This window comes from Gymnodraco acuticeps, unplaced genomic scaffold, assembly GCF_902827175.1.
Source record: "Gymnodraco acuticeps unplaced genomic scaffold, fGymAcu1.1, whole genome shotgun sequence".
Taxonomy (NCBI): domain Eukaryota; kingdom Metazoa; phylum Chordata; class Actinopteri; order Perciformes; family Bathydraconidae; genus Gymnodraco; species Gymnodraco acuticeps.
Genome location: NW_022992308.1, coordinates 1288422 through 1316005, shown reverse-complemented (window position 1 = coordinate 1316005; position 27584 = coordinate 1288422). Strand labels below are relative to the sequence as shown.

The 27584-nt window shown below is 43.0% G+C and overlaps 1 protein-coding gene across 9 annotated transcripts in view; it reads right to left on the bottom strand.

Moving 5' to 3' along the window:
• LOC117541056 (ecto-NOX disulfide-thiol exchanger 2-like) overlaps positions 1–27584 on the bottom strand; it is a 261284-nt gene that overhangs the window by 74360 nt on the left and 159340 nt on the right. For all 9 annotated transcript variants that reach the window (XR_004568261.1, XR_004568260.1, XR_004568259.1 and 6 more), the window contains exon 4: positions 6559–6714. Coding sequence is in view for 2 of the 9 variants with exons in the window: in XM_034208109.1 (XP_034064000.1) it covers positions 6559–6714 (156 nt within the window). In the remaining 7 variants the exon portion in view is untranslated. The remainder of the gene's footprint in view (positions 1–6558; positions 6715–27584) is intronic.

Genomic DNA, 27584 nt, shown 5'->3' with positions numbered 1-27584 from the left:
TGGATGATATGAGTGACTGGTTTAGTCGACACAAGGGAAACACGGACATTTGGGATTTAATGTTAGCACTGTTATCAAACCTATAAAATATGGTTTGATGCATAACTCAAGTCATTGCAATTAGACAGCGAGTGCATGTAAGTGCAAGTTACATCAACATCTGTCAGACTAAATGTAATCATTATTATACAATATAACCTCCTGATACAATCTTTGTTCAGGGTTGTTTTAAAAGAGTGTCTTAGTCTAAGCCTGATGAACCTAATAAGCAGGCAAGTCTCAGTCAGAAACATTTACCACAGATATTGATTAAATGTAAGCTTTACATATGTTGGAGATGAAAATAAATTAAATCATGTACAGTAAAGCTGAATACAAGGCTTACACAGCTGATGTTAACAATTAAAGTGTTTCATGTTAAGTGCACTGAGCTACAGCTGTGAAAGCAACTGCTTGACATGTTCTTGTATTGTAAATGTTCAATAAGTTGTACCCATGTGTGTTAACACACAGTTTATTTATAACACCGAAAATCACATTTTAACAGCGGCAGACTAAAAGTACAGTGACGTTTGCTAACTCACCGAACAAATTGGATCCAGCAGTTATGTGAAAAGTACCTCAAGCAGAGCAGAAATGTAGGACTCATTCATGTCCACTTTGAGAGGCTGAAACCACTTTCCCATGGCTATAAAGCCGTGGCCCAACTCATGCGAATTTCCATCAATCATCTCCTAAATTATAAAAATATATAGTGTGTTTTTCTCTCAGTACTCCAAAGGTTGGACATGACATTTTAAATTATAGGCCCAAGAGGAGTCATTATCCAGTGCTGTAGCTTTAGTGCTGGAGAGCCTGTAGCAAAGTTATGGTAAAACACATCAAATGTACTTTATGGCTTTGTCCTCCTCATGTCACAGCTTGCTCTGGCACATGGCCCAAATGCCTTCGTCCCCTGACCTTGGCGATGATGATGGCATTAAATTGGAACATGCACATACTCACTCTCACTCGCATACTCAAAGCCAGAAAACACAGACACACAGACACACACCCACACACACACACTTACACACCAATGCTAGGACAGCGCCAAGGTGATAGTTTCCCTGCCTTTACTTTGCAGTCAGCTAAAAAACTGCCACGCTTCATTGCATGATTCAGCATTAAATTACAATTTATGACAGGGTTCGGCTGATGAGCGAGGAGGACAACAAAGCAACAATCTGACATTTAGCTGACATCCTTGCTTCATAAAAACCTGCCTTTAAAAAAATAACATTTCCCAGACACATTGGAGATGTGACTGCATTACCAAATGTTTGGCTTTGAAAGAGGTTGAAATCCATATTGGGGACGTTTGAGAAATGTAGGCACGTAGACAGGAGGGTTCTGAAGGGCATCTTTGGTTTTTTACTTGAGGGTAATTACAGGAAGACAAGCCTGACATCGATGAAAAAGTAGCAGAGCTGGAGGAAATGATGACCATTAAAGACACGAACAAAGTAATTCCCCGAAGCAGAGAATGAAATGTAGGACTTAAGTATTAAAAGACCAGGGACAAAAATGGGTTTGTGTGTGTGTGTGTGTGTGTGTGTGTGTGTGTGTGTGTGTGTGTGTGTGTGTGTGTGTGTGTGTGTGTGTGTGTGTGTGTGTGTGTGTGTGTGTGTGTGTGTGTGTGTGTGTGTGTGTGTGTGTGTGTGTGTGTGTGTGTGTGTGTGTGTGTGTGTGTGTGTGTGTGTGTGTGTGTGTGTGTGTGTGTGTGTGTGTGTGTTGTGTGTGTGTGTGTGTGTGTGTGTGTGTTGGAGTCATGAGGAAAGATATATCAAAGTTGAAGGTTTTCTGTGTTAGGAGAAGAAGATAAAGTCAAAAAACCCTGTCTGGAAACAAAACTGTGGTTATAGTTGACACTATTATTATTATTATTATTATTATTATGATTTACAAACAGTTGTTACCGTTAAGATATTAACTTTTGTGCCTTAATGCAAACCAATCATAATTATTGAGTAATAAACTAATCAAACAATGGCAGAAAAATGACAAAAATAATAAGGAATTAATAGTTATCTCTTACAGTAAATGAAATTACAGGTATTTTTAGATCGTAACAATATATGTGCTTTTAAATTGTGAATGAGGAAATAGTTTTTACAGTTGAATTGCTTATGAAAATAATCGTTTTTAGAAATATTCATAGTAGGATCTGCAGTTTAATTAACTGCATTGGCCTTTTAAAAATAGAAGTAAAATAAAAAAGGTATTGAGAGCTTCAAAAACAAAACCAGTCATGATATGCAAGTGAAAAAGTGTGGTTAAATGCAGATATGTTTAAGCATGATAGATGGAGAAAGGCTGAGCTTCAGGCATGTTCAGTTAAAGGTCAATGAGGAGGGAGCTGTGTGCAGTGTCGCAGGTGGAGTAGCTGGGGGTCCTGCTTCCTGTAATAGCGGCCATATGCAACCTGCTGCCCTCTATGCCCATCACACACAAACACACTCGGTGCTATCGCCTGCTGAACACATAACAGATACCTCAGGAAATAGAGCACTGACTCACAATCATCCTCTAGTTGAAAGAAGCATTTCTGTCCACGTTTTCCATTTTTTACCCAAGTTGTTGTACCCCCCACACACACATCATATGCAAACACCCTATGGTACTTTCTAAATAAATGTAGAGAAAGACGCATGTCAACCATCTATTGTGACCCCCTGCGTTGTGCCCTGTGGTGGAGCTTTATCACGCTGTGACCCCCTCAGAAGAACCCCACAGGCTTCAATTACAGTAGAAACCTACCAGTGAGACAAGAAATCTCCTCAATGGCTCCGCTTGGTTCTGGATGAACGTCTTCCCATCTGTTAGAATACATTGCCGCGTTAAATCCCACTCTGAGATGCTGTTATTTAGATGGCACTTTAAAACTTGCTGCTGTACGAAGTAATGTTTTCTTATTGGTTTCAACAGACCGTTTTGACACCTTCTATTGTAAAAGGCGGTGGCACCTTTTAAAAAGGGGAAATAAAGTGCTGTTAGGAGTAAATTGGCTTCCTCTCAACACTTACTTTTTAAAAACACTCTCGTCTATGGCGTGCTTCTTGCCAGGTGACAAAAAGGGAAGGAAATGAATAGAGGGAGACAGATTGTATGAGAGAAAAGGTAAGTGAAAATGAAACTGGGAGGAAAAAGTTTCAAAGATGTGTTAAGATTGTAGAAAAGGTGGAGGGAAGAGTTAAATTGAGAGATTTTCTTTCAGGCAGTTTAATGCGCGGCCCACATTATATCTGAACACACCATTGGGTGGATGCTTTTATCCAAAGTGCTCTACAAGAAGTAGAGTGCTTAAGTTTTGTGTGTGAAAGACCCGTAGGAGAAGATGTCCTTAACCACCACGGTGTATGTGCCATCTGTACCGACTGAGCTGCATGCAATATGAATCCCTGTGTGTGACTCTTTAAACAAATATATTTCTTTAGCTTCTTTGCTGTTTATATTTAAATCTTTTGTCACATACACAATACAAAGACTCAGAGGGTTCAAGTAAAGGCTTGAATTGAAAAATAACTACATTTTAGTAACAGGGCTCTGAGGCCAAGGCTAACTTTGATTCTGATCCTGCATGAAGACAAAAAGGGAAGACAAACAACCCTGCAAAGGTGCTCACACTGGGAAGGTGTTTATGACGGCTGATATTATGATGTATCGTGGAGAAGATACAAGTCTGACAACCTGATTTCAGCCTCAGGAGCAGAATGCTATTTTTCACCCATGTGTGAATTGGTCAAAAGGTGGGTGGTAAATACTCTATTGTTAATTTATTGTTTGGATACCTTTTCCTGTCTGCAGTGAACTGTGACAGTGATGCTTTATACTAGGGGTGAAAACTGAACTCAAAGACACTTGGTATCAAAGGCAGACTCCCATGCTGGTTGTAAAGGAGAGCTCTCACTAACAGTGTAGGTTGAAAAGGATGTCTTCCCATGTGATATGTGAGGCAGCCTTGCAAAAGCCCCCAGACACAAAGTTTTCTCCAAAGGAAGGTCGACAGTTCCTCCCACAGGGAGTGAACACAATGGATCATGTTGAATTATTAACAGGATGCGAGTGAGAAGTAAACGTTTTATTTTTTAGTAGTCTCTTTTTGCTGTTTGTTCCACAATGTTAATATATTTTGATATAATAAAGAGACATTAATTGTGAAGGAATTGAGTTTAGTTGTATTCTGGTGTATTGACACAAAAACAAATGTGAAAATAGCACTGAAATTAAGAACTAAATATTATTACAATACGTAATAAGTCAGGATGTGATTTAAACAAAATGAAATGTTCTTTTTTATAAACAATCATTGATCTTTATCTGTATGATAATATAATATTTCAAGATGAAGAATATTATGGTTAAAGATTGTTAATATTAAAACTTAACACCCATACAACTAGTGCCCTCCAGTATTACAGTCCTGTTTGCTCCCACTGCCTTTCTCTACATACATGGTCTTTGTACTGTCATGTACACAAACATGTTTTTGCACAATGGCTTGAACAATATGTAATGGTTTTATCCAAGTTTAGACAGAAAATGTATTTGATTACAAAAGCTTTAAGTTCACATATAAATGATAGAAATCAGATGGGGGTGTAAGTTAGACACCGGACGAATCAAGGGAGTTCACTCCCATTGATGCGAAGTACAATAAACCCCATTTTCTCATTAGGCAGTCCCGATAAGGCCTTTGCAACATTACCCAGAATGGCCCCATATAGAGGTATTAAAGGGGAAATATCCAGAGGATAAATGCTATAGAGAAAGCATTACACTGCATACATGGACATATCACCTTATCCTATTTAGTTGCTTTCTTGAAAAATGTATTGAAATTTGTAATGATACATTTGCGCTGCATATTGGTATGAATTCCAGTGGGTTTATTGAAGGCTATTAGGGGGTGGACTCGTGTAACAGAGGCTACGGCCCCTGATGGAGTCATCCCAGAACCAGGCATGGTGTTCAGTCCACTTTCCACTCCTCTATTGCTCAGTTTTATATGATTCTGCCAGTTTAACTTTTCCTGACCTGTCATTTCGTATAACAACACATGCTGCTCTCCTGGTTCAGGAAAAGAGCTTTCTTGCAATTATAAGAACATTTCTCCTGTTATTCCTTCAGAACCGAGAGGAAAGATTAGACCAATTACCATGAATCACCTACAACCGCCCACAGGTGGACAGTACTGTAGCTTTAAATAATAACGACAATTTAACAATTAAATTATGAGAGCAGGGTCCTTTTCCCCTTTCATAATCATTTTCAAACCCCATTGTGTGACAGTTCAAGTATTAGGTTACAGAGGGCCCCATTTATTTCAGATCCTGATTCACAAATACTTCATAGTAAAAATGTCCACACAGGTTTGTTTGTCCAGGCATGTGTGTGCAAAAGAGAGGGTGTATTTGGACCATAAATGTTTAAAAAAAGTTGACGTTGGCACTGCAGACATCACCCATTGGTTTGTGGACGTTTCTGGCATTTTGGGTGAAGCTAAGAACAACCATACTATTTTAAGGTTACCAAAATGTTAAAAACAAACTTTCTTTAAATGGAAAGTGGTTTAATTTCTAGAAGGAAAACACAGAAAAAACAAAACCGAGAAAAGCTGTGGTAGTGACCTCTCATCACAAGGTATCCACCTCCTAAAGCTTACCCTGCTTTATCATCCAGTGAGGTAATTTCTCATAGACTTTAATACAATTAAACTTATTTTTTGCGACGCCCCCTGCACGCCATTAGAAAGAATGGTCCAAAGCACTGCATCGGCTTTACTATCAGCACCTTGGTTCCCGCTTGGTTAGTACAAATACATATTATGTAACAGTCAGAGCCTGACAGAGAACTTTTGAACTGGAAGTAGTAGCTGGAACCCTCGGAGGTGATCAGTTAATTAAGTTGATTTGACCTCTTAAACAAGGAGTGGAAGGAAAGGAGATGCAGTATATCATAGAGAGGGAAGGTAAATAAAAGTGAGGGGGGGGGCTATATATGTGTGTGGTACAGTATAGCGAGCAGCTGAAGTGAGATTAGGAAGAGATACAGCGATAAGGGTGAGTTGAGCTAAGAGGAGGACATTACCTCTCTGGCCTGGCACATTGAAGACAGGAGCGCTGTGTTCTGTGTTCACAGAGGTCACTCCTCTAATTATACATTCACAGACATCACACAAGGGAACGCCTGCATGCATACACACCTTAATACCTCTTTTAATCACCCCCCCCTCCTCCTTTCTGATGAAATGAGATGCAAATCAGCTCCGCTCTGCCGTACGTAGGGGTATTAAAGGTGACATTAAGAAATAATACACACCTCTTCGTGGTCACACAATATCAGGCTGAGTGGTGCATAGGGGTCTTTTCAGAGTGCGAGTGTGAGGACAGAGATAAGTCATAGATAATGCACACTGCTGCATGGATAAATAAAATATGCTTCAGGCTCGCTGATGACGGGTTAGCTCGCAGCGTTTCTGCGATGCTTATATTTGTTACAGCAGCAGAGGAGACTTACTGTGGTTGGGAGGAAACAGCGTGCAGCTATTGCAGTGGATGATCTCCTTGACAACTGGTGCATCCTGGGATAGGGGCGGGTGAGCCAGGCCCAGGCCGGGCATCATGGGATTTATCGGGGTAATGCCAGTCATCAGCCCGAGACTGGGGTCAAAATCTGGAGTCAGGAGAGAAACATGGATGAGAATAGAGAGCGTGTAGCCCAGCAGCCGCTGAGGAAGCTGTGACACACACATTAAGACATTAGCTTTTGTCTCATAACAGTTATTCAGTCACAGCTAACCTTTACTGTGTCATTATTTGAGGGAAAGTTGGGTTACATTTAACATTGTGTACTTCCTACAGGAACACAGAGCAACTCACCTGTCAACAGCAGTGACACAGAAGCAGTTTATAAATAACTGAATATATCAGCCACTTATGAATAAATCAACTGATGAAAAACATGAATATTTAAACTATTTTTACTTGGTCTTTTTTTAATCTTACTCACTCTCCTGATGTCTTTAGTTCTCTCAATCTCTCTTTTTCACACACACACTTTTTGTTCTCCATCTCCTCCTCTTTAGTCTTTGAATGATGACCTGTAACATCAAAAATAAATTCCTTAAAAAAATAGACTTTATATTCAGAGGTACTGATTTAGACTGCACCTGGGCTCACACAAACAAACAGATCTCGCACGCGTTCCCGGCTTTTTTTGATATGGAAATACAATGTCCTCTCCCAAGAGTCTCCACTGCACCTGCAGCAGACAGCAGCAGAAATTATTATTGTGAGCATGTGTGTGTTTGTGTGCATGCCAAGTCTCCATCCCCATGTGTGAGACAAAACTTGACTGAGACAAAACTGAAATGAAAGCGCAACAAAACCCTGATGCAATGTTCAAGAGGTCTGGCGTAAAACTTTTCTTTTTCTGGGGGAGTCAACAGAGAGAGACAGATGTGGTTTGATTATGCGGTAAAGAAGTTGGAGGAATGGAAAAAGTTCAGGGACACGATGCTGCTGAACTGAACAACATAAAGATTGAAGAGCTGCGATACTGCGGTAGCTCGACTGACTTTCTCTGTCTCCTCTTGATGACCCCGACATCCGTCTTTAGCCAGGTGACACAGGGAGAGGAGGCAGGTGATAATGAACACACTGCTCGGATGGCAGAGCGATGAATGACTTATTTTGGCGAGGTGAAGGAGTAGGAGAGGATAACATGGAGGGAGAGTGTGAAGCAGCAAAAAAAAGACACAGAGCCATAAAATCTGATCCAATTATTCCCACGTCGAATCAAGATGTACTGTTTTTCATTAGAAACTAAATGTTTATAGCATTGCTGTGTGAAAATGATATGGAAAAATAACTATCCTTCGACTGACTAAAGAATAATGCACAGAGCAACATCATTTAGAAACTGCTTTACAATACAGTTGAAATTGTTTAAAGAATGTATTTTCTCTCAAAGCGATTATATTTTTCAGTGAACACAGCCAAATAGATGACTGTAGAAGGGTCTCTTTTTGTTGTTCCGATCTGGATGCAGCGTTAAAAATCAAACATGTCTTCACACTACCATAGCAAGAAATCCATTTTACGTCATCAATCTGATGTTGTTGTACTAATTGTGGACCATTTCAGTTTGGCAGGGCTTGACGTTTGCATTGACGACAGAGAGGTAACAGAACGAAAAATAAATAAAGAAAAGCCTCAATTCAATAAAAACCCAAACGCACTTTCTGAAAGGTGTTGAAACCAAGTGGGAGAATAGATGGAAAGGAAATGGATGAGGATGTCATTGTTACTCTGTACACGCATGACTTTTCACCATCACTGACATTTCATACTGGTGGGGAATATGTGTTACATCCTGAATGGATATGACCAGTCTTCAGAAAATGTGAGGTAGGAGCAGGATTTATAAACTGGGCATGAAAACCTGTTGTTTATTATGCACCTAATGCTTGGCGTGTTTATGTTTGTCATTTATTAATACAAACGGTTATCGCTAATATATTTGTATGTCAAAATGTGCTCCAGTCTTTGGCAGTGTGCCTGTTATTGTGTTACTTTTTGTACTTTCTGTACAAAGGATTTAACAAGGCTCCGTCCGACCCACGAAAACATCGACATCAGAAAAAAAATCTCCAGGGTTACATCCTGGCTTCACCTGCTTCCAGCATTCTGAACTCAGGTCAGCAGATACTTTCTCCAGACATGATCTGACTGCTCACGTCTCACTAACTCCGTGTTTGTGCTTCCTTTCTACGCCTGCACATCTCTGAATTGTAACTTTGTTTATCTGTTTTGCTCCATTTGCTTTGCTATGGTAATCCAATAAGATTCGGAGCTGATATTCTTAAACTCGGGCAAAAATACAGCGGGACATTTGTTCTGCTGCGCTCTGCAACAAAAGTGTTGATAGAGTGCAAATTATGTTTGTATGTAGATTAAGAACTAATCTGGTTAGGGGCATGCTCGATTTGTGTGTTTGTGTTTCATATGTATTCAAGCCCATCTTGAAAAACAACACTACATTTGTCTAACCCCAAATCCAATGCAAAACTGCAAAAGTTCAATATGGTAATTATAATAAAGACAAAGAAAAGAGGAATACATGCAGGCCTATTATCAGTAACATCGCACCCAAATAAAGCAGATTATATTTTTGGGCATATTTTTGTAGTTGTTGGTGTTATTTTGTACTAAAAGGTACCTATTGTTATACATCTACAGCAGTTGTCGAGTTCAGCACTAGGAAAGAAAAGCTAAGCTAAATGTCTCGTTTTAGTCGAAGTCAATTAGAATCAACGAGCGAGGGCACCAACAGTCAGCAATAATGACACTGTCAAATCATGCAGTACAAATCCATCAGACAAAGAAATACATTTCTCCACACACAGTAGTGTCAGTTGAATGTAACAGCCCCGAGACATTTCAGGCATGACTTTCATTTTTCACAAATTGAAAATGTCTCACGTTGTCTGTATGGACAAACAGATTCAGCTCTGGATTTTGTACGTTTAATGATCCATTAACCTTTCATTTAGTACAGTACATCATCAGGTAAAAAGTACAATTGGTCCAGTACGGCAAAACGAATAACATTAGCATTAGCCTATAGCTGCTAGCCTTCTGCTTTTGAAATGATCAAAGATTTCTTGTATAGTGACAAAAGAACTTGGACGATGATCACTCCTTGATAAAGTAAGTAATACCCACAGGCTGTATGGTACTGACACAAGGATTGGATCCACTTTACTACATTTACCTGAATCAACCGTCCCGATGTTCCCACTCATCCATCTACACAAACAAGAGCATGTTCATTTGCAGAGATGATGAGATTGTATTTACAGTCTCTTCTTTCAGGGGATTTTCAGCTACTCTGGCTCTACTCTGGCTCTGTCTCTCTATGGCAACAATGGTGCTTAAGCCCGGAAGCCATGTATTATGCTTCATCACTAACGGTGCGATGACCCAGTGTTTGAGTGGTTTCGGGGGAAAAGGGGTCTGTGGTGAGGAACTCCTCCGAGTCTCAGAGATCATATAAAACAAAAAACAAAAACATCAAGGTTCTAGTTCTCCTAGCGCCCACACAAGGCCGCCAGTCTCTAGGTTTGTTTATCTTTGATCTCTTTTTCTCTCGCTCACTGTTTGACTATGGCTTTTCAAAAAATTAATCAATATCTCTATATGCAATACTTCATTACTGTAGGCTCCATGCTGCTGCTCTAAAGCATTTTAACATATGGTAAGCACGCATATTGGTTCTTTATTTCTAAATATCTCCCGGAGGTTTGCTAAATATAACTGCATTTCAGCCTGGGTGCGTGGGAGCACAGACATGGAATTACATTTACAGAAAACATACAATTGACTACAATAAGCTCCCGGCTATCACTGTTGTACACTTTTTTTTGTATGCCTTGACACAACCTCTCCTCCCCTTTCTTCAACCTCAAACTGTAATTTCACAGTTAAATGTTCCCTCTCAGCAGAGTCGGTGATGGGTGGCGATCAGCGGGACACGGACAGCCGCTGTGAAGCATGCTGGGTAATATTTTCTGATGAAGAGACATGCCTAAGCCTCCTGGAACTCGGCCTTTTTCTCACCCTGCTAACTGTCCCCCCATCTGCATCTTCATTTCGCTCCTTATTTCCTATATCTCTTGAAAACCCATTCATTTATTTTAACCATAACAAATTCTTCATTTGGTTTTCTCTATGGTAACGGATTTAACTTTATCACATTTATTCTGCAAAGATTGTACCTGTTAAGCTCGTTGAAAAATGTATGAACCACAATTTCCATAATTAATTTTCACACTATTCATTTTCCCCCCCGACTTTACCGTGTATTAACAGTCAGTTAAATCTGTCTCTCGCTGATCGCAGCAGTCATTCAAATCACTGAGTGCGAGAGTGTGTGTGCGTGTATGTGTGTATATATGTGTGTATTTTCACATTTAACAAGTGTTTGCCAAGCGAACACAGCAGAGACAACTGCGGGAGATTCTTCCTCTCCTGTGAGACTTTTTGTTCATTCAAAAATACTGAAAACTGTGTGTAAAACAATATAATGCTTTTTCTGTGTGTGGGGTCAGTGTGTGTACAATGTGTGTGTGAAAGAGACACAAAGAGAGAGAGTAAATTCATCCACATATCTTCCTTAGTCTCATCGGCAGCTGCCTTGTGGCCTCCATCCAATTACAGTTATAATAAGACTTTAAACCAGCCAGTCAATGCCACTATAGCTTGTAATAGAAACATCTATTTCTATGAGTAGAACCATCATAAACGCCCTTGATGTCCTGGAGTGTTGTAAGTTTTAAAAAAATTGCGGTGAACACTAATGTAAATATGCATTGACTGCTCATTATTTTTTACTGAAATGAGGGCTGGTGGCTACAATCTGCAGCACCAGGATCTGCAAGCATAAAAACACGTAATCCCCTCTAGCTGACTGACCTTGTACATCCCAATGAAGCAGGGCAAGTGAGCACTTAATTTCCCTTCTGGAGTTATCTATACATTTGTATAAAGGGAGAGTGCTGTGCCCCACAAGTTAACAGAGATATTTTGAACACCGTAATACAAAGATAGACAGAGATAGAGGTACTACTTGTCCTTGGAGAGGAACTTGTTTTTTTGCATACATAGCACAAAACAAGAAACACATTCTACACATTTATACAATGAGACAAAGACATGGATTAACACTTTGTCTTTCTGTCTGGATTTCTTAAAACTAGAGAGGAGGGGACTTATATAAAGCTATAGCTCTTGCTTAGACGAGTCATTCTGCACATGGACTATAGCGGCGTACAGAAGGAAGCGGGGTAAAGTGCTGGTGGATGATTCGGGTCACGTGCGTTTGTGAGTGCTTTGTGGATCAGGAATGAGGTTACAGAAATAAATACAGTATAACCGAAAAGAACATAAAAAAAGGCCTTTTTGATGTTTTTTTGAAAAAGGACTAAATAAACAAAGCTGGAAAAAGTGCTGATAGGGAATATAATTACAGTGGAAACACCTGTAAATGGGCTGAATATGGAACCAAAAGGAACCAATAAACAAGTATTATGAAGCATGAAATCAAACTGTGTTACAGTTTCAGACCGGCAGCAAGTAAATTGTTTTAATCCCCCCCCCCCCCCCCTCCTTTTTTTTGTTGATAAAAGGAACATTGAGGGTAAATAGTCATTAACCATAATTGGTTGACAGTTTAATTTGTTCACACTATGCTGCTTTGCCACCAGCGGTTAGTTTAAGTTTCATTTTATTTTGTTGTTAGCAACCCCTGCTGGCAATGCTCCACTTCCAGTTTACCCATTATATTAACAATACAGAGAGGAAGGTCGGGAATTCAATATTCACTTTGCTCCTCTGTAATTTAACCAATTGTTTTAGACAGCACTTCAACCCATCAAGTCAATAAAGAATGGGGCGTGTAACAGACATTCTGCAGGAATAGCCAGCACCTAGCTGATATAACAACAGCCCTTTGAATCAACTTTTACAGGGTCTTGCTCTCCTGATGGTTTTCCTTACTTTTCCATCAGCTTATGCACCGTGTTAGCACCATTTGTCAAAGTGAGGCATTGCAGAGGATTGTGTAAATGACACAGCACATCGTCAGAATGGAGCTGCCATTTTTTGGAAGATCCCTTCCTCCAGAGGTGCAGGAAGAAGGTCAACAGGACTACCTGCCTGCTTTCAACAGGGAGACGTTACTGCGGCACCTGGTCCCACATAACCAGGCTCAGAGACAGCGTTATCCCACAAAACAGAAAACTAACGGCTGTAAACCTCATTATTATTTATACATGTTATATTTTATCCCTTCATTTATCCCTTTTACAACTTGCAGTACTTTATGTCTTGAATTTGGTTTCCCTCCAGCTAACGGACATCTATATTTGTATTTGCCAATGCTTGCGTTTCCGTACTTCACACTATGTGCACACTGAGCTGATTACAGTACATAAATAAAGTAAAGTACAAGGACAGGCAGCCCTTGCCTTGGAGATAATCTCAGATATCTACTTTTAAATAAAAGGATGTGGCTCTGGAAGTTAAATTACAGAAGGACCAGCAGGTTCACCCGAAAACACCATAATTGCCACTGTGATAAATACTGGGGTCAGGGTGAAATATGACCCTCATATGCCCCCCAGACAGTATTAAAATCACTTACCAGCAAAGGACAAATTTAAAATCGCCCTATCTTCACTCGAGGATTAAATCCAGTCTAAATGGGTTTTAAGAAAGGGATAATACAAGGTGTATTTCCCACGACTTTAATGAATAACGCAGTGGATACATGAAATAAAGCTCTATAGTTATCTCTCTCCGCCGTGCGCTGTCCATCAGACAGGCTATCAGCCTCAGCATTTTGTATTTCCTCTCTTGCCTTATAATGTTCGTTGAATTTCGAGCATACAGTCACAGAAATATCACATTTGACATTATATTAGTATTGTTCTCTCCGTTACCTGTATATACAGTATATTAATAGGCTAAAAACATGTTAATCTGTACAAAAAAGATCATGTCCGTGGAGCAAAACTTTTGGAGAACTTTACTTTAGAGTTCATATTTGTGGACTGTTTTGCGCACTGCATTTTAGACTGTTAAATTGACAATAAGAAGATAATATGTATTGGGCAAGGTTGACCAGAGGACAGACTAATACATGGATGTAATCATAAAAAAAGAAATGAGTAAAAATATCCTTAATCTTTTCTATAGAGGACAATGAACTATGATTCCAAAGATCTCTGAGAAAGTCTTGAAAAAAAGAAATGATTTCCTTGAGATAAAGGGTCTTAGACATAGCTGCTAGAGTGAATAAATCCCGCCAGATTTAGAGATGAAAGTGTCTGTGTGTCTGTGATAATAAGTGGTAGCTTGTAGGGTTGAAAGGTCATAAAGAGTGAGAAAGAAAGGGACAGAGACAAAGAGAGGGACAGGGAGAAACACCAAAACAGCGACACAGACGTAATCAAATCTGACAGAGAGGGGGAAATGGAGGTGAACCATTTCTCTGGCTATTCCAGGGTATTCTGCTGTCATCACAGTGTGGGTGTACTACATGTAGATGAGTCAGTGATATAACAACCTCTATTCAATATCCCAATGATAACACTGTGCGAACATACTACAGAAACCCCCATTCGCCAACCCTGACCGTAAAGATATCCATCATAGAGAGATCAAATGACGTCTCATCTTTATGTTCAACACAACTCAAACTGCATTTAAGAAAAGTGCTCTCAGTAAGTTGCAGATCTCCCACAGGTTTGTCTCCCTCTCCCAAACCAGGAGGGGGACCTCACTCAATTGTTCCTCCTAGCTCCCGTACAATCAAGATGGCGGCAGCAAAAATGTAATCATCTCGTAATCTGCCTTGCTTTGGTTGAGCATAAAATATCGAGAATTGAGTTAATTTGCAAATGCACCGGTTTTAATATAAGATCACAACTCTATCAAGGTCATTGAGCAGTCAATTAAGGTAAAAAGTAAACCTACTTTTTGATATAGTTTGCAACCACAAAAAGGTCCTTAAGCACAATCATAAATGTGCGTACTAAATATTAGGCTGATGTATCAAGCACACACACACAAACACAACCTAACATGATAACAGGGAGGCGTGTGGCGTAGTGGGTTAGTGCCGTGGTGTTCGGATCAGGGGGGTCACAGGTTCAAACCCCTCTGCAGTCAGTATGTCGTTGTGTCCCTGGGCAAGACACTTCACCCCAAAATTGCTCCTGTGGGGATTGCCCACAGTATTGAGTATGTAAGTCGCTTTGGATAAAAGCGTCTAACAAGTAACATGTAATGTAATAATAACACATTTACTCCACTGGATTAAATAACATGTATCCATGCTGAACTCTATTATTACTGCCCACAAGGAGTCCATTTGTCTCACACATCCTCTGACTTCAAGTAATAGTAGTTTAAAAGAAGACAAGAAAGGTTGCCTAATATGTGTTTCAGCTGTAATTAAGCTATAATTAATATAAGCTGATATTTAAACATATAAGTAGAAAAATAGAGACAGGTGTGAATGTTTTAAGTGATATTTTAGTATAGGCATCCTTTAATTTGCCTTTGCCTTTGTGTTGTCTTTTTCCATTTTACCGTTCGATGTGCAGTTGCTTTGATATGAACAATAAACTAATTATCACTTTATATACAAAATATTATATTGCATATAACACATTTTCTGTCTAACATTTAAAAGTATATGTATAAAAGCAAACTAAATCGAATTCATATGACTGATGTAATGGACAGAGAAACATTCAAACAAATCTAAACAGACTTATCGCATGCCTGTCTCCACTGCCATGTATAAAAGAAAACTTTAATTTGAAAAACAAGACATGCAAAATGACAGAAAGCGGGAATCAAATGATACGTTTTTCCTGCTGACAGAGTGCTGAAATATTTGCAAAATAATCAGTTTGTTCAGTCTGTAATATGATCTATTCACAGCAGTGATATTTAATAACAAAAACCCTCTATATTAATATAGAACTTGTCAAGAAGCAGGACTGACAAAGTGCTTCACAGCTCTGATTAGGTTACATCATAGAGGAAAGGAAAACCGTGACATGTTGGGAAGGACAATTGTTAGTTTTCTTACCAGCGGATCGATTTCAGTTTCCTCTCTGTTCAGTCACTATAGAAGTCCAGCATTTATTTTAGCCTGACCTTGAACCAGGCTTTCAGCAGCTCCAAAGCTGTCACATGTACACTGGGTATTTTACCTACACAGAAAACATGAACAGTGAGGTATTTAATTCCCTCAAGGGTAGTATGCGGCTTCTCAAAAGTATGTTCAATGTCAGGATGAAAGGCCCTGTATGGCTGACCATGGTCAGTGGTGTAGTGGGGATTTTTTTACTGGGGGGACGCTATTTTAATTAGGTCATCCCAAACAATGCCACACAAGTGCGCACGCACGCAGTGCACTCACAAAACTATAGGTTACTTACGTAACCCCAGTTCTCAGAGTAACATGAAGTGAGATGTCTCACTATGGGCGGAGCAAACAGAAGCATCAATCTCATTACGCCAATCCTGATTGGCTGGTGATCTTGACGTCAGCGTCAGGGAATTCACCCCCTATAAGTAGCTTGCGCCACGACGCATGCGTCATTCAAAATAAGCACCTCTTCTCGCTTCACCATAGCAAGGAGGGCCGTCTGGTGAGACATCTCACTTCATGTTACTCTGAGAACTGGGGTTACGTAAGTAACCTATAGTTCTCATTCATAAAACTCTGTTCGATGTCTCACTATGGGAAATGGTAGGTCCCGTATTGTCAGACGAGCTTATCTCGAAAATCACCAAACCAACCAGAACTTAACAGGTAGAGCTCTGACTCAACCAGGTGCCCAGCACTGCTTGAGTCACACTGGGAGCAGAACGTCCAGCCTGTTAAGAGGCGGACAAAAGTGAGCGGCGAGGACCAGCTCACCGCTGCACCAATGTCTTGAATGGGAGACATCCTGGACAGAGTCCAGGATGCAGCCAGACCCTGAGTCGAAAGAGCTCGCGGACCCGAGGGTGCCTGCGAACTCTGACTCGTATGAGCCCCAAAGCAATTGCTTCCACAAACCAGTGGGAGAGCCGTTGCTTAGTAACAGGCTTGCCCTTATAAGGGTTAGCCCAGGACACAAGGGGTTGGTCATTATGACGAAGCACCCTTGATCTGTCCCTGTACGTGCGTAAAGCACGGGCTGGACACGGCAAATCCGGCCGCTGTTCCCCGGAGGAATACAGTGGCGGGGAGGATGCCTCAATGTCAAATGTGTTACCTAAACCAACCGCCTTAAGATAAAGGCAGGATTGGGCTTCAACCACACTCTGTTTGCCCTGGGGCGAACTGAGTGCATGAAGACTGTACAGATAGTGCATGAGTGCCACTGGCTCGCTTGGCAGCTGCCAGGGTCAGCTTCATGTCACACTGTATTCAGATTGTACCACTCACGGGCCAGGCCCATAGAGCCAAGCGCTATGGGTGTGGGTGAAAGATCGCCCCCCCCGCTTGGGACAGTATGTCCCTGCGTAGTGGGAGCTGCCATGGCTGCCCACACAGCAGCTGATATATCTCCGCTAGCCAGTACATAGCTGGCCAGTGCGGAGCTATCAGGATAAGTGTGTGGCGTTGCTCTCTCACTCTGGCCAGAGTTGGGGGTATCAGAGCCAGGGGTGGGAACGCGTACAGAAGGCCCGGGGGCCAATCGTGTGCGAGTGCATCCACGCCTAACGGTGCATTTAGATCGCGCATCGAAAAGAACAGCTGACACTGAGCGTTGTCTTTCGATGCAAACAGATCCACCGCGGCTCTGCCGTAACGCACCCACAGCTGGCTCACAATCCTTGGATGTAGAGTCCAGTCTGCATAAAGTGGTATACCTCTGGACAGTAGATCTGCCCCGAGGTTCATCACTCCCGGTACGTGCGTCGCTCTCAGAGAGAGGAGACGTCTACCGCTCCATAGGATCAGTTTGCGCGCCAGTGTGTGTAACTGGAGAGAACGCAAACCCCCTTGGCGGTTAATATACGATATTGTGGTCGTATTGTCTGTCCTCACGAGGACGTGATGTCCCCTGAGGAAAGGCAGAAAGCGTTTTAGGGTGAGAAACACCGCTAAAAGCTCCAGGTAATTTATGTGCGCCCGCTGGAGGTCTCTGCTCCAGAGACCCCTCACCGGGCGACCTTCATAAATACCTCCCCAACCTGTCAGACATGCGTCCGTGGTGACCACTTTCCGTGAAAGGACAGCACCCATAGGCACACCTCGTACTAGAAAAGTTGGGTGCAGCCAGTGGCGCAGTGCCATTACGCATTTCACAGTAACCATCACTCTCGGGTTTAGTTTTAGGGCGGCAACCCAGCGCTGAAACTCCCTCATGTGTAAGCGTCCCAGTCGTATGACCAGGACGGCTGACACCATGAGCCCCAGCAATCGCAGGCATGATCTGAAGAGAACATGTTTGCGCAGCTGGAAAAGAGCGAGACAAGCTCTGAAAGCTTTCACTCTTTCCGCTGACAAGCGAGCTGAAAAGGGCACCGAGTTCAGGTGTAAACCCAGGAAGAGTATAGTCTGCACGGGGCACAACATGCTCTTCTCTGTGTTTATTATGAAACCCAGGTTGAGCAGGTGCTTTACGAGGACATTTGTCTGCGTAACAGCCTCCTGCTCCGACTGTGCGAGAAGCAGCCAGTCGTCCAGGTAGGTCGCCAGGCGAATACCCTGTTGTCTTAACGGGGCTATCGCGGCATCCGTACATCGTACAAACACACTTGGACTGAGAGACAGACCGAAGGGGAGTACTCTGTATTCATAACAGATCCCCTGAAATGCGAACCTCAGATATTTCCTGTGTGGGTAATATACTGGGATGTGAAAATACGCATCTTTCAGGTCGACTGATGTAAACCAGTCGTCTTGTCGCACGAGCCGCAGCAGAGATGTGTGAGTGAGCATTCTGAACTTATATCTTTTTAGATATTTGTTCAGAGCCTCAAATCAAGTACTGGCCGAATTCCGTTCCCTCCCCGTATTCCGTTCCCTCCCCGTTTGGGAACGAGGAAGTACTTGGAATAGAAGCCGCCCTGACTCTGCTCGGCGGGTACAATAGATATAGCCCTCTTTTCTAGGAGAGAGAGAATCTCTCTCTCCAGAATATGGGCTGACTCTCCTCGGGCCTGCGAATGCAGAATGCCCGAGAAGCGAGGGGGGGGTGACGGTGACTTGGAGTCTGTAGCCCCGTGTTACTGTCTTGAAAACCCAAGCAGATGATGTGAGCATCTTCCACTGCATGCTCCTTAGAGCCAGTGGAGATGTCACGTCTCTTCCCCTCTGAGTCTCTATTTGTTGTGTTATGGGGCCCTCTAGTGTCTGAACACAGTGGTGCCCCTTTTCGACAATCCCCACCGACACTGCGCATGCGCATGACGGTGGTGCCTTCACAACCCCACCTGGCACTGCGCATGCGCGTGGCGGTGGTGCCTTCACAGACCCGCCTGTAATCCGCCTTTTGAGAGATGCCGTAGCTGCTCTCAGAAGGGGAACAGTTGACGGGCTGTTTATTGGTTTTATTGTTTTTCTTTTCATTTTTTTGAGCTGCGCCCTCGGCCTGAAGCCTGGATGCGTCAGCGGCAAATGTTTTATGACAGAAAAATCAACAAATGGGTGACATGTGTTTGTGTAGACTTGAGGATGGTGTTGAGGCATCTCTCGAGGCGGCGGGAACACATTTAGAGCTGGGGAACCGTGGACTTCCATCTCTGTCACAGAGGGGAGAAGGAGGGGCTGTCACGCCGCTCGCTTCTTCTTCCTCGACTGCTGGCCGAAATTCTGGGTTGGCTGCGCCTGAGCTGCAGCCGGAACCGGAGATTTTCTAGGCCAGCTCGACCTCGTCTCCAGCCTGGGCTGGGGACTCGGGGCGGGCTGCGACCTCTGCGTCTTCGGTGTTTTAAACCGAGCAGGGTTCGAGGCAGCATGGGCGAAGGACTGCTGCTGCGAAGGACTGCTGCTGCGAAGGCAGCGGCTGGACCCTTCGAGGGAGGCAGAGGTGGAGTGCCTCGTCCTCCTTCTTTTTCGACTCACACCTCCTTTGCATGGAAGCAAGAGCGGAGCTGAAAATTCCCTCGGGAACGATGGGCATATCCAGCACATCCTCCTTTTCCCGGTCTGGGAGGTTGGTGTGGTTGAGCCATCTCGCTCTTTCCTGCACCACCATGATCCCCATTGCCTTGCCCGTGGCCTGGACGGCGCAGCGTTGGACACAAAGACAAATGCGGTTAGCAGCGAGGACACATTCAGGGCCCTGGCGGACAACGCTGCGGCTTTGTAGGACCGTTCAGTCATTGTCGACTGAAATCGGTCCGACTTTGCTGGCAGCGTGGGGTTCCTGCTTGGTGACGGGCCCATCCTCGGTAGGAGGTGGGCCGCTACCAGCGGTTCCATGGGCGGTATGCGAGCTTCTCCATTCCGTCACAGTCTAGGGAGGAGGCACCCTGGATTGGGACCTTGTTGCTGAAGGGCCGGTCTCTCCACGAGACCGACACCTCATCCAACATCTCCGGGAAGACCGGAAGGAGTTGCCTCTTTGTCCGCGCTGCTTGGGGAAAATGTTTCCCTTCGTAGCGGGACCTGGAGGTCTCCTTGGCCATTTCAGGCCACGGGATGTCGAGTCTGGCCGCGGCGCGTTTACACACGGCCTGCAGGTCCATGCTCAGACAGGGCGAAGCTGGTGTGCTATCGCCCGGGAGAGCAGCCCTCGCTCCAGGCTTTGCAGCCTGAGCCGATGACATGAAGATGTCTTCTTCATGTTCATCCGACTCGGACAGGAGGAACACCGAGGCGTCCTCTTCGTCCTCATCGTAGTCCAGCTCGAGGACATCCTCCGCGAGTGAGACCATGGTGAGGTCTAACCGGGAGCCCCAGCTCGGTAAAGCGTGGGGTCACCGGGTCCCGGCCTGCCAGGGGGCGGGATTCCGGTTCTGCAGCCATCGCAGATAATGAGCCCCAGACCGACATGGAGAGGGGTTCACTCTCTGCGGCGGACGCCCCCGCGTCTTGACTGCCGGCCGGCAGGTCAGTGGACATGGGGGGGTCCTGCTCCAACAGGCGGACACAATGTCCTTACGAGCCGGGGTTGTCGATAGCGCCTCGGGCGTGTTCCAGCCCGAGGCAGGACGAGCAGACCTGGTGTGTGTCTGTGCCCGAGATCTTCAACCCGCATCCACAGAGTCGAGCCACCGAGTCCCTGACTCCTCTGGTGTGAGGGAGAGAGGCGTCCATCTTGTTCGCCTCGTGGCGTGGAGAGGACCCGCTCTCAACAGGTAGGTTGGGAGAAAAAAGGTGTTACCACCCTGTCCTTAATCCGGAGAAAAGGACGGTGTGGGTCTTTTATTCCCGGAGAATACTGACTGGTGTGACAGTATGCTCCTTTAATCCTTTCCTCCTCCGTGGGGAAGAGAAAAGAAAAAACGTCCTCGCTACCGTGGTGTCGATAGTGAGGGAGCGAGCTAACGCTAGCTTGAAAAAAAAAATCAGACCTACCTTACTTTCCGGGGAAAGAGAACGGCGAGGTCGATTTCAATACTAACTGGCGTTAGTATTACCGTCTTCCTGCGAAGCAGAAGGAGTAGCCGGCGAGCGCCCGTCGACCGAAATGGTTATTTGGGTTCAGTCTGTGGACCGTTAAGCTTGTCCGGCTACTATAGAGATGTGCTCTGAAGTGAGAAGAGGTGTTTGAATGGCGCATGCGTCGTGGTGCAAGCTACTTATAGGGGGTGAATTCCCTGATGCTGACGTCAAGATCACCAGCCAATCAGGATTGGCGTAATGAGATTGATGCTTCTGTTTGCTCCGCGATGAGGCGCATCCCATAGTGAGACATCGAACGGAGTGTTATGAATGAGAACGGGCAGACAGGTCCACAGAAACTACCGGTATGCTTAGTCCTACTTTAGTTACTGTACTGCAAAAAGCAGACGGCGCTGCGCTCAACACACACACAGACTCAAAACCATAGACACACAGGCACATAAGTTACATAAACAATTTATAGGCCTAAATTGCATAAGCAACAGTATTGCAACTAAGCAGACAGTTCGTTCTCTCTCTCTCGTTCGTTCTCGTTCGTTCGTTCTCTCTCTCTCTCTCTCTCTCTCTCTCTCTCTCTCTCTCTCTCTCTCTCTCTCTCTCATCTCTCTCTCTCTCTCTCTCTCTCTCCTCTCTCTCTCTCTCTCTCTCTCTCTCTCTCTCTCTCTCTCTCTCTCTCTCTCTCCTCTCTCGCTCTCTCTCTCTCTCTCTCTCTCTTACTTTCAAAATCTATTTAAAACTCATAACAAACAAACAAAATGTCCAAAGTTGTCCTGAAATTAACAAAACGAAAAATATAGCCATACTTATGCAAACAACATTGAATCTGGACTTTACATTATTCTGATTAGGCCTAGCCTACATTGCAAATACACACACACACACACACACACACACACACACACACACACACCTTGGGTTTTGAAGACTGATAAATCCGAAATGGATGAACAAACTTTGCAGCCCAGTTTCCCAGCTTTGCAGTCAATCCACGGGTATGCCTTTTGTTTCCTCCGCCACATCTCCTCCGTCCATACCTCTGGGAAAGGTGAGCTTGAGCTAGCCAGGGGAACGTTGCTAGCGCAGCTAACGTGCACGTTAGCTAGCATTATCCACGTCTTTAGGCGGCTCTTCTGATGATGTATTACTAGCAGCTTCACTTGTAGCTTTGGTGCTGCTAGCCTCTTTCTTCTTGTGAATTATATTCTTTTTAGAAAATAAGTCAAGTAAAACATGTTAGCCTGCCATTATAGAGCTTTTTCGTTAGTGTTCTTGAGGGAAAGAGCTGCCGCAAAATCGGTGGGCGCGGCGAGCTGGCTCACCGTGGGTGTGTCAGGGTCAGTATGAATCATACTTTTTTAAGGAAATCGTTTTTATTTTTTATTTTAATTACTGTGAAATGTATCATGTTTTCGTTATTATTACAACAAATACACACTTGCAACTGATAACACTGGCAATGATTTTATATTTATTAGACTTAAAAAAAAGATCATGCTCCAAATAAGTGGGGGTACGGCGTACCCCGCGTCCAACGCCCACTACACCACTGGCCATGGTACAAAACAGACACAGTTCAAGGTTCAAGGCTCAAGGCTTTTATTGGTCATACGTACATAGCTACAGTGTAGTTATGACGATGAAAATCTTAGGTCTCCTCAGGTGTTAATTATTGGGCCGGATTAGAGGTTTCTCAGGACTATGTGGGCATGTACATCTTGATTGACACCTCCCTCACTCGCATAAGCTTTGTAGCAACTTCCAGAGCAGGACAGATTCAATTATTGGCACTTGGAGACGGATGTGGGCACAGTCACACATCCACAAAATGGACATTTGCGTCCAGTTCACATTGACTTTATGTTTGAAAAGTGCCGGAAAAACATTCGCTCCCTCCTTCAATTTGGGCTTTTAGAAAGTGGCTGCTGGCTAATTGGTAAAGTACTGCCAGTGTTTGTCTTCTCTCTCTGTTTCAATCTGTTCAGAGCGCATTCATGTCTGGGCTATTCAATTTACCTTTTACTATAATGTGTCTGTCTCTGAACAAAAAAATAAAAAACATGTCAGGGTTAGATATTAGGTTTCAGATGAGATCCTAAATGATGGATCCATGAGGACTTCTATCTTTGGTGTAATGACGGCTGACAATATACAACCTGTCAGCAACCCCATTTTAAAGCTGTATCTTTGCTCTTTTAACTTGTCTTTTTAAGCTACATTTGTCCTGGGACACCTCCCACACTAAACTCCAAAAGATGTTACTGACATACTGACATATTCTAACTTAAATCTAACTTGACAGCCTACAGGCCCATCTCCCAAATGTTGGTGTATTCATTTATGAACTATAAACAACCTCCACAAAAATCACACACCTAGTTCAGCTCAGGCGAGTTGTCTCTAGTTGGAACTCAACACAGAGCAGGATTCTCTTAGCAATGACGGAGAGTAAAGCCATCTGGATTAGTTCACAGACCGTAAAATACAATATGAAACAAAGTTTGTGTGTATCTTTTATAGCTTGGATCAAGTTATGATCTCTGCCTTGTGTGTGTGAGAGTGTGGGCGGCTCAGGAGGGAGGTATGAATTTGCGTGTGCTGAGTATGTTCTGAGTGGCTCAAAAGGTTCAGAGCTAACAGACTGGAAATATGACCGTGCATCTCCTGCCAGAGTCTACTGGACCTATGGATTATGGATGGAGTTCAGCAGAGGGCAGGTTTACTGCTCTCAGGACGCCTGTTTGAGTGCAGGCAGAACAGGGATGGTAGACGCAGAGTCATACTGCACTTAGCAGTCAGTTCTGATTGACCTGAGGTTTCCGCTTCATAAATGGTTAAAGGAAGAGAGACAGACCGAGATGGTAGGAGTGGAGTGAAAGACAAACAAGTGGTAGGAGTACTTCAAACAGAATGATTTCATCCTGTCTGTTTGTCTGTCTGAAGATGGATCATTCTGAGCTCAGTTCAGACAAAAGTACTCCCTTATAAGCACATCATATAATAGAATAAAAAACTAACCAATGTTCTCTAACAGAATTAGTGATAACTCAAAAGATTATGGTGATGTTTCAACAGTTTAAACTAAATGTGTTTAAAAAGTGTATTCTAGTCCAAGTGATTTAGGTGATAAGTGAATATATTTTAAGGATTAAGAGTGAGGTACTGTTCATTTGTAAATTCCTTGAATTGATATGTTCTCAGTTTGCAGCAAAATCCACTTAATCGCATATTTAGTTTGAGTTTTTCAGTGCGACTGAGTAAAGAAGAACTGTAAAAGCTTTCCGCTCTCCAAAAAGCCAATAAGCAGTGTGTGGCTGTGGCTTACAGTGGCTGACTCAGCTGTAATGAGACAGTAATGAAGATGTTGGGTAATTTTGGCTGGCGAGGGAGAAAGAGATAGTGAGGGCAGGGGGAGGGAGAGAGAGGGAATAGGGACAGAGAGGGGGAGGACGGAAGAGGAAAAGGTAGGGAAGCACCAGCTGCTTTTCCAGATGATCCATGAGGGGAGCCACAGCTGTCCTCTTCACCCGACCCTCCTTCCCCTCCATCTCCTTCTCCTCCCTTCTGTCCTCTCCACTCCACCCTTCAGAAACTGCTTCGGCAAAACGACTTTAATGAAGATATATTACCGCGACTAAAGGCTTATCCATTGTTTTCCCCACAGATCAAATCCCCCACACACACCTCTCCCTCTCTGCGCGTGGGTGCATGCGAGAGTGTTTCCCTCCATCTCCATCACACAGAGCTCCCTACTCTGTCGGTAATGTTTATGATACCCTTGAAAGGAGAGCTAGCAGAGAGTGAGAGCAGTAAATACCACAAATGAAATGGAATAGGTGAACCGCAGTAGTAAAGTGCGGCAACTTCCACAACCATTTGTCTTAAATATGGATTTGAATAACTTCCATATGCATGTATGTGAACACTTGAATGAGAAGCAGACACTATGTGCCAAAAATAGGAAGTAAACACAGATAGAAAGTGGAACGGTGGACCCTAACTGTGTGTTATAAATGGAAAGTGGAATTGGCAAGACTGAATGTGATGTTCTCAATGCAGATAATTAACAATGAAGTGCTCTCCGAGGTTGTAATGACATTGGAAAATAATAAACAGATGGAAACACGCACCAATGCTTCATTAATCTCTAAGCTCTCGGCTCTAAAATATTTATCCAGCGTTCTGAAAGTAATTTGAATGAAGTGTTATAAGTGTCACCTCAGTCCAATTTATTTGAATGGTGCGCTCTCTTAAGGACATATCAATGACACAGCTCTTTGAATGGTTATATTTGTTCATTATTCTCATGAGATGTGAAAAAGATGTGGAGCAGCAGGGAGGAATCCAGTTTCTATGTTGAATTTTCGGACTATTTTTAAAGCAATCTTTTGTAACCTTTACCCTCATTAACTCTAATATGACGGCGGCTGTGGCTCAGTGGGTAGTGTGCTGGACTGCGAATCAGGGGGTAGCAAGTTTGAGTCCCACTGCAGTCAGCATGTCATTGTGTCCCTGGGCAAGACACTTGGATTGTCCACAGCACTGAATGTATGTAAGTCGCTTTGGATAAAAGCGTCTAACAAATGTAATGTAATGTAATATGAGAACATCTTTGATGGTGGCAAAGATCTCTCTAACTCAGACAGAAAGCTACCATGTTGTGTAATATTTAAGTAGACATGGCAGATGGAAAGATTAGCAGAAAGGTTAGAGCTTTGTTTGTTTTGCAAGTTTGCATGCAGTTAATCACCATTATATAAAGTCAAAGATTGAGCATTTTTGAACAAACAGGAAGTTGGCACCTTTATTACTGAGCCATTGTTCTGTGCATGTTTGAGTGTGTGCATGTGAGTGATTCTGACAGTCGTAGAGACATGACTCCATCTCTCAAAGTCAGCTCAGTGTATCTATTTTAATTGGATTTTGAATCTTGCCTATAATAAAATTAAAATACCAACATCGGATTTCAACACTATATCATCCCAACTAACACACCCGGCCTCAATATTCATCTGTTAGGCTCAGAGAAAATAAAATACATTTAATAAACTGCTGAAAAAGAGCCAGTTTTAAGATGTTAAGAAGATTTTTTTTTTTTTTTTAAATTTTTTTTTTTAAATCCTTTATTTATCCAGGAATGTCCCATTGAGATACAAGATCTCTTCTTCCAGGGAGTCCTGACCAACACGGCACACAACAAGTTTCAACATAAAACAAGGGCATTAAACAAAAAACATACAATTCAAATATAAATACAGAAGGCCATTTGTGCAGTGGCAAGAAGCATAATCACATCAGCAATAGCATCAGGTAAAACAGTTACATGTTTCATGAAGGGCTAATCGTAGCATACCTTTAAAAGCATTTACAGTAGGAAGTGCCTCTCGACAAAGTTTTACTTGCAGCGTATTCCATAAAAAGGGAGCATAGTGGGAGAATGCAGTTTTACCAAGCTCTGACTGCATCAAAGGAACATTTAAAAGCATCCCATTGCTGCTCGTCTGGTATTAAAAAAGCAAGTATAAAAGGACAGAAGTCTGGAGATATATAAGGGCAGCTTACCTAGCAATGACTTAAGGATAAAAATCAACATGTGTGATTGTCTTCTTTGGTACAGAGAGGACCATCCTAGGGATTGATACAAAGTGCAGTGGTGGGTGCGAGAGCCTGCACCCGTTACAAAACGTTTATAGCAGTATGGTACGCAGAATCCAGCTTTTTAAGCAGGGAGGAAGGAGCATGCATATAGATCACATCGCCATAGTCTAATACAGACAGAAAGGAACTCTGCCACAATTCTCTTCCTGGCTTCAGACGGGAAACATTTCTTTAAACGGAAGAAAAAGCCCAGTTTAGGTCTAAGTTTTCTCAGTAGGTTCCCAATATGAACATCAAAGGCCATCTTTTCATCAATCCATATGCCCAGATATTTGTAGGATGCTACTTTGTCAAGGCATGTCCCTTCCAGTGTCCAGAATCGGAGGGACAGCTGTATTAGCTCGAGAGCGAGAGAAGGTCATGTACTTGGTCTTTTTTGCATTAAGGACCAGTCTTAGCCTTAGCAAGGAGTGTTGCAGGTGTATTAAAAAGCATCCTGTAGAAGCTCTATGGCCTGGGTTAAAGAGGAAGCCACTGTGTAAACAACTGTATCATCGGCGTATAAATGAAACCGTGCTGGGTTTATCCCATTTCCTAGTTCATTTATAAAGATGGAGAATAAGACAGGGGCCAAAATAGAACCTTGTGGAACACCTTTGTTTACAGTAAGAGCAGCTGAGGTATAATCTTCTACTGAGACACACTGAGTTCTTTCAGATAGATAGTTTTTAAACCAGCTCAAAGCCATTTTGCCAAGACCTATGCAGCCAAGCCTCTGCAGTAGCAATGCATGATCCACA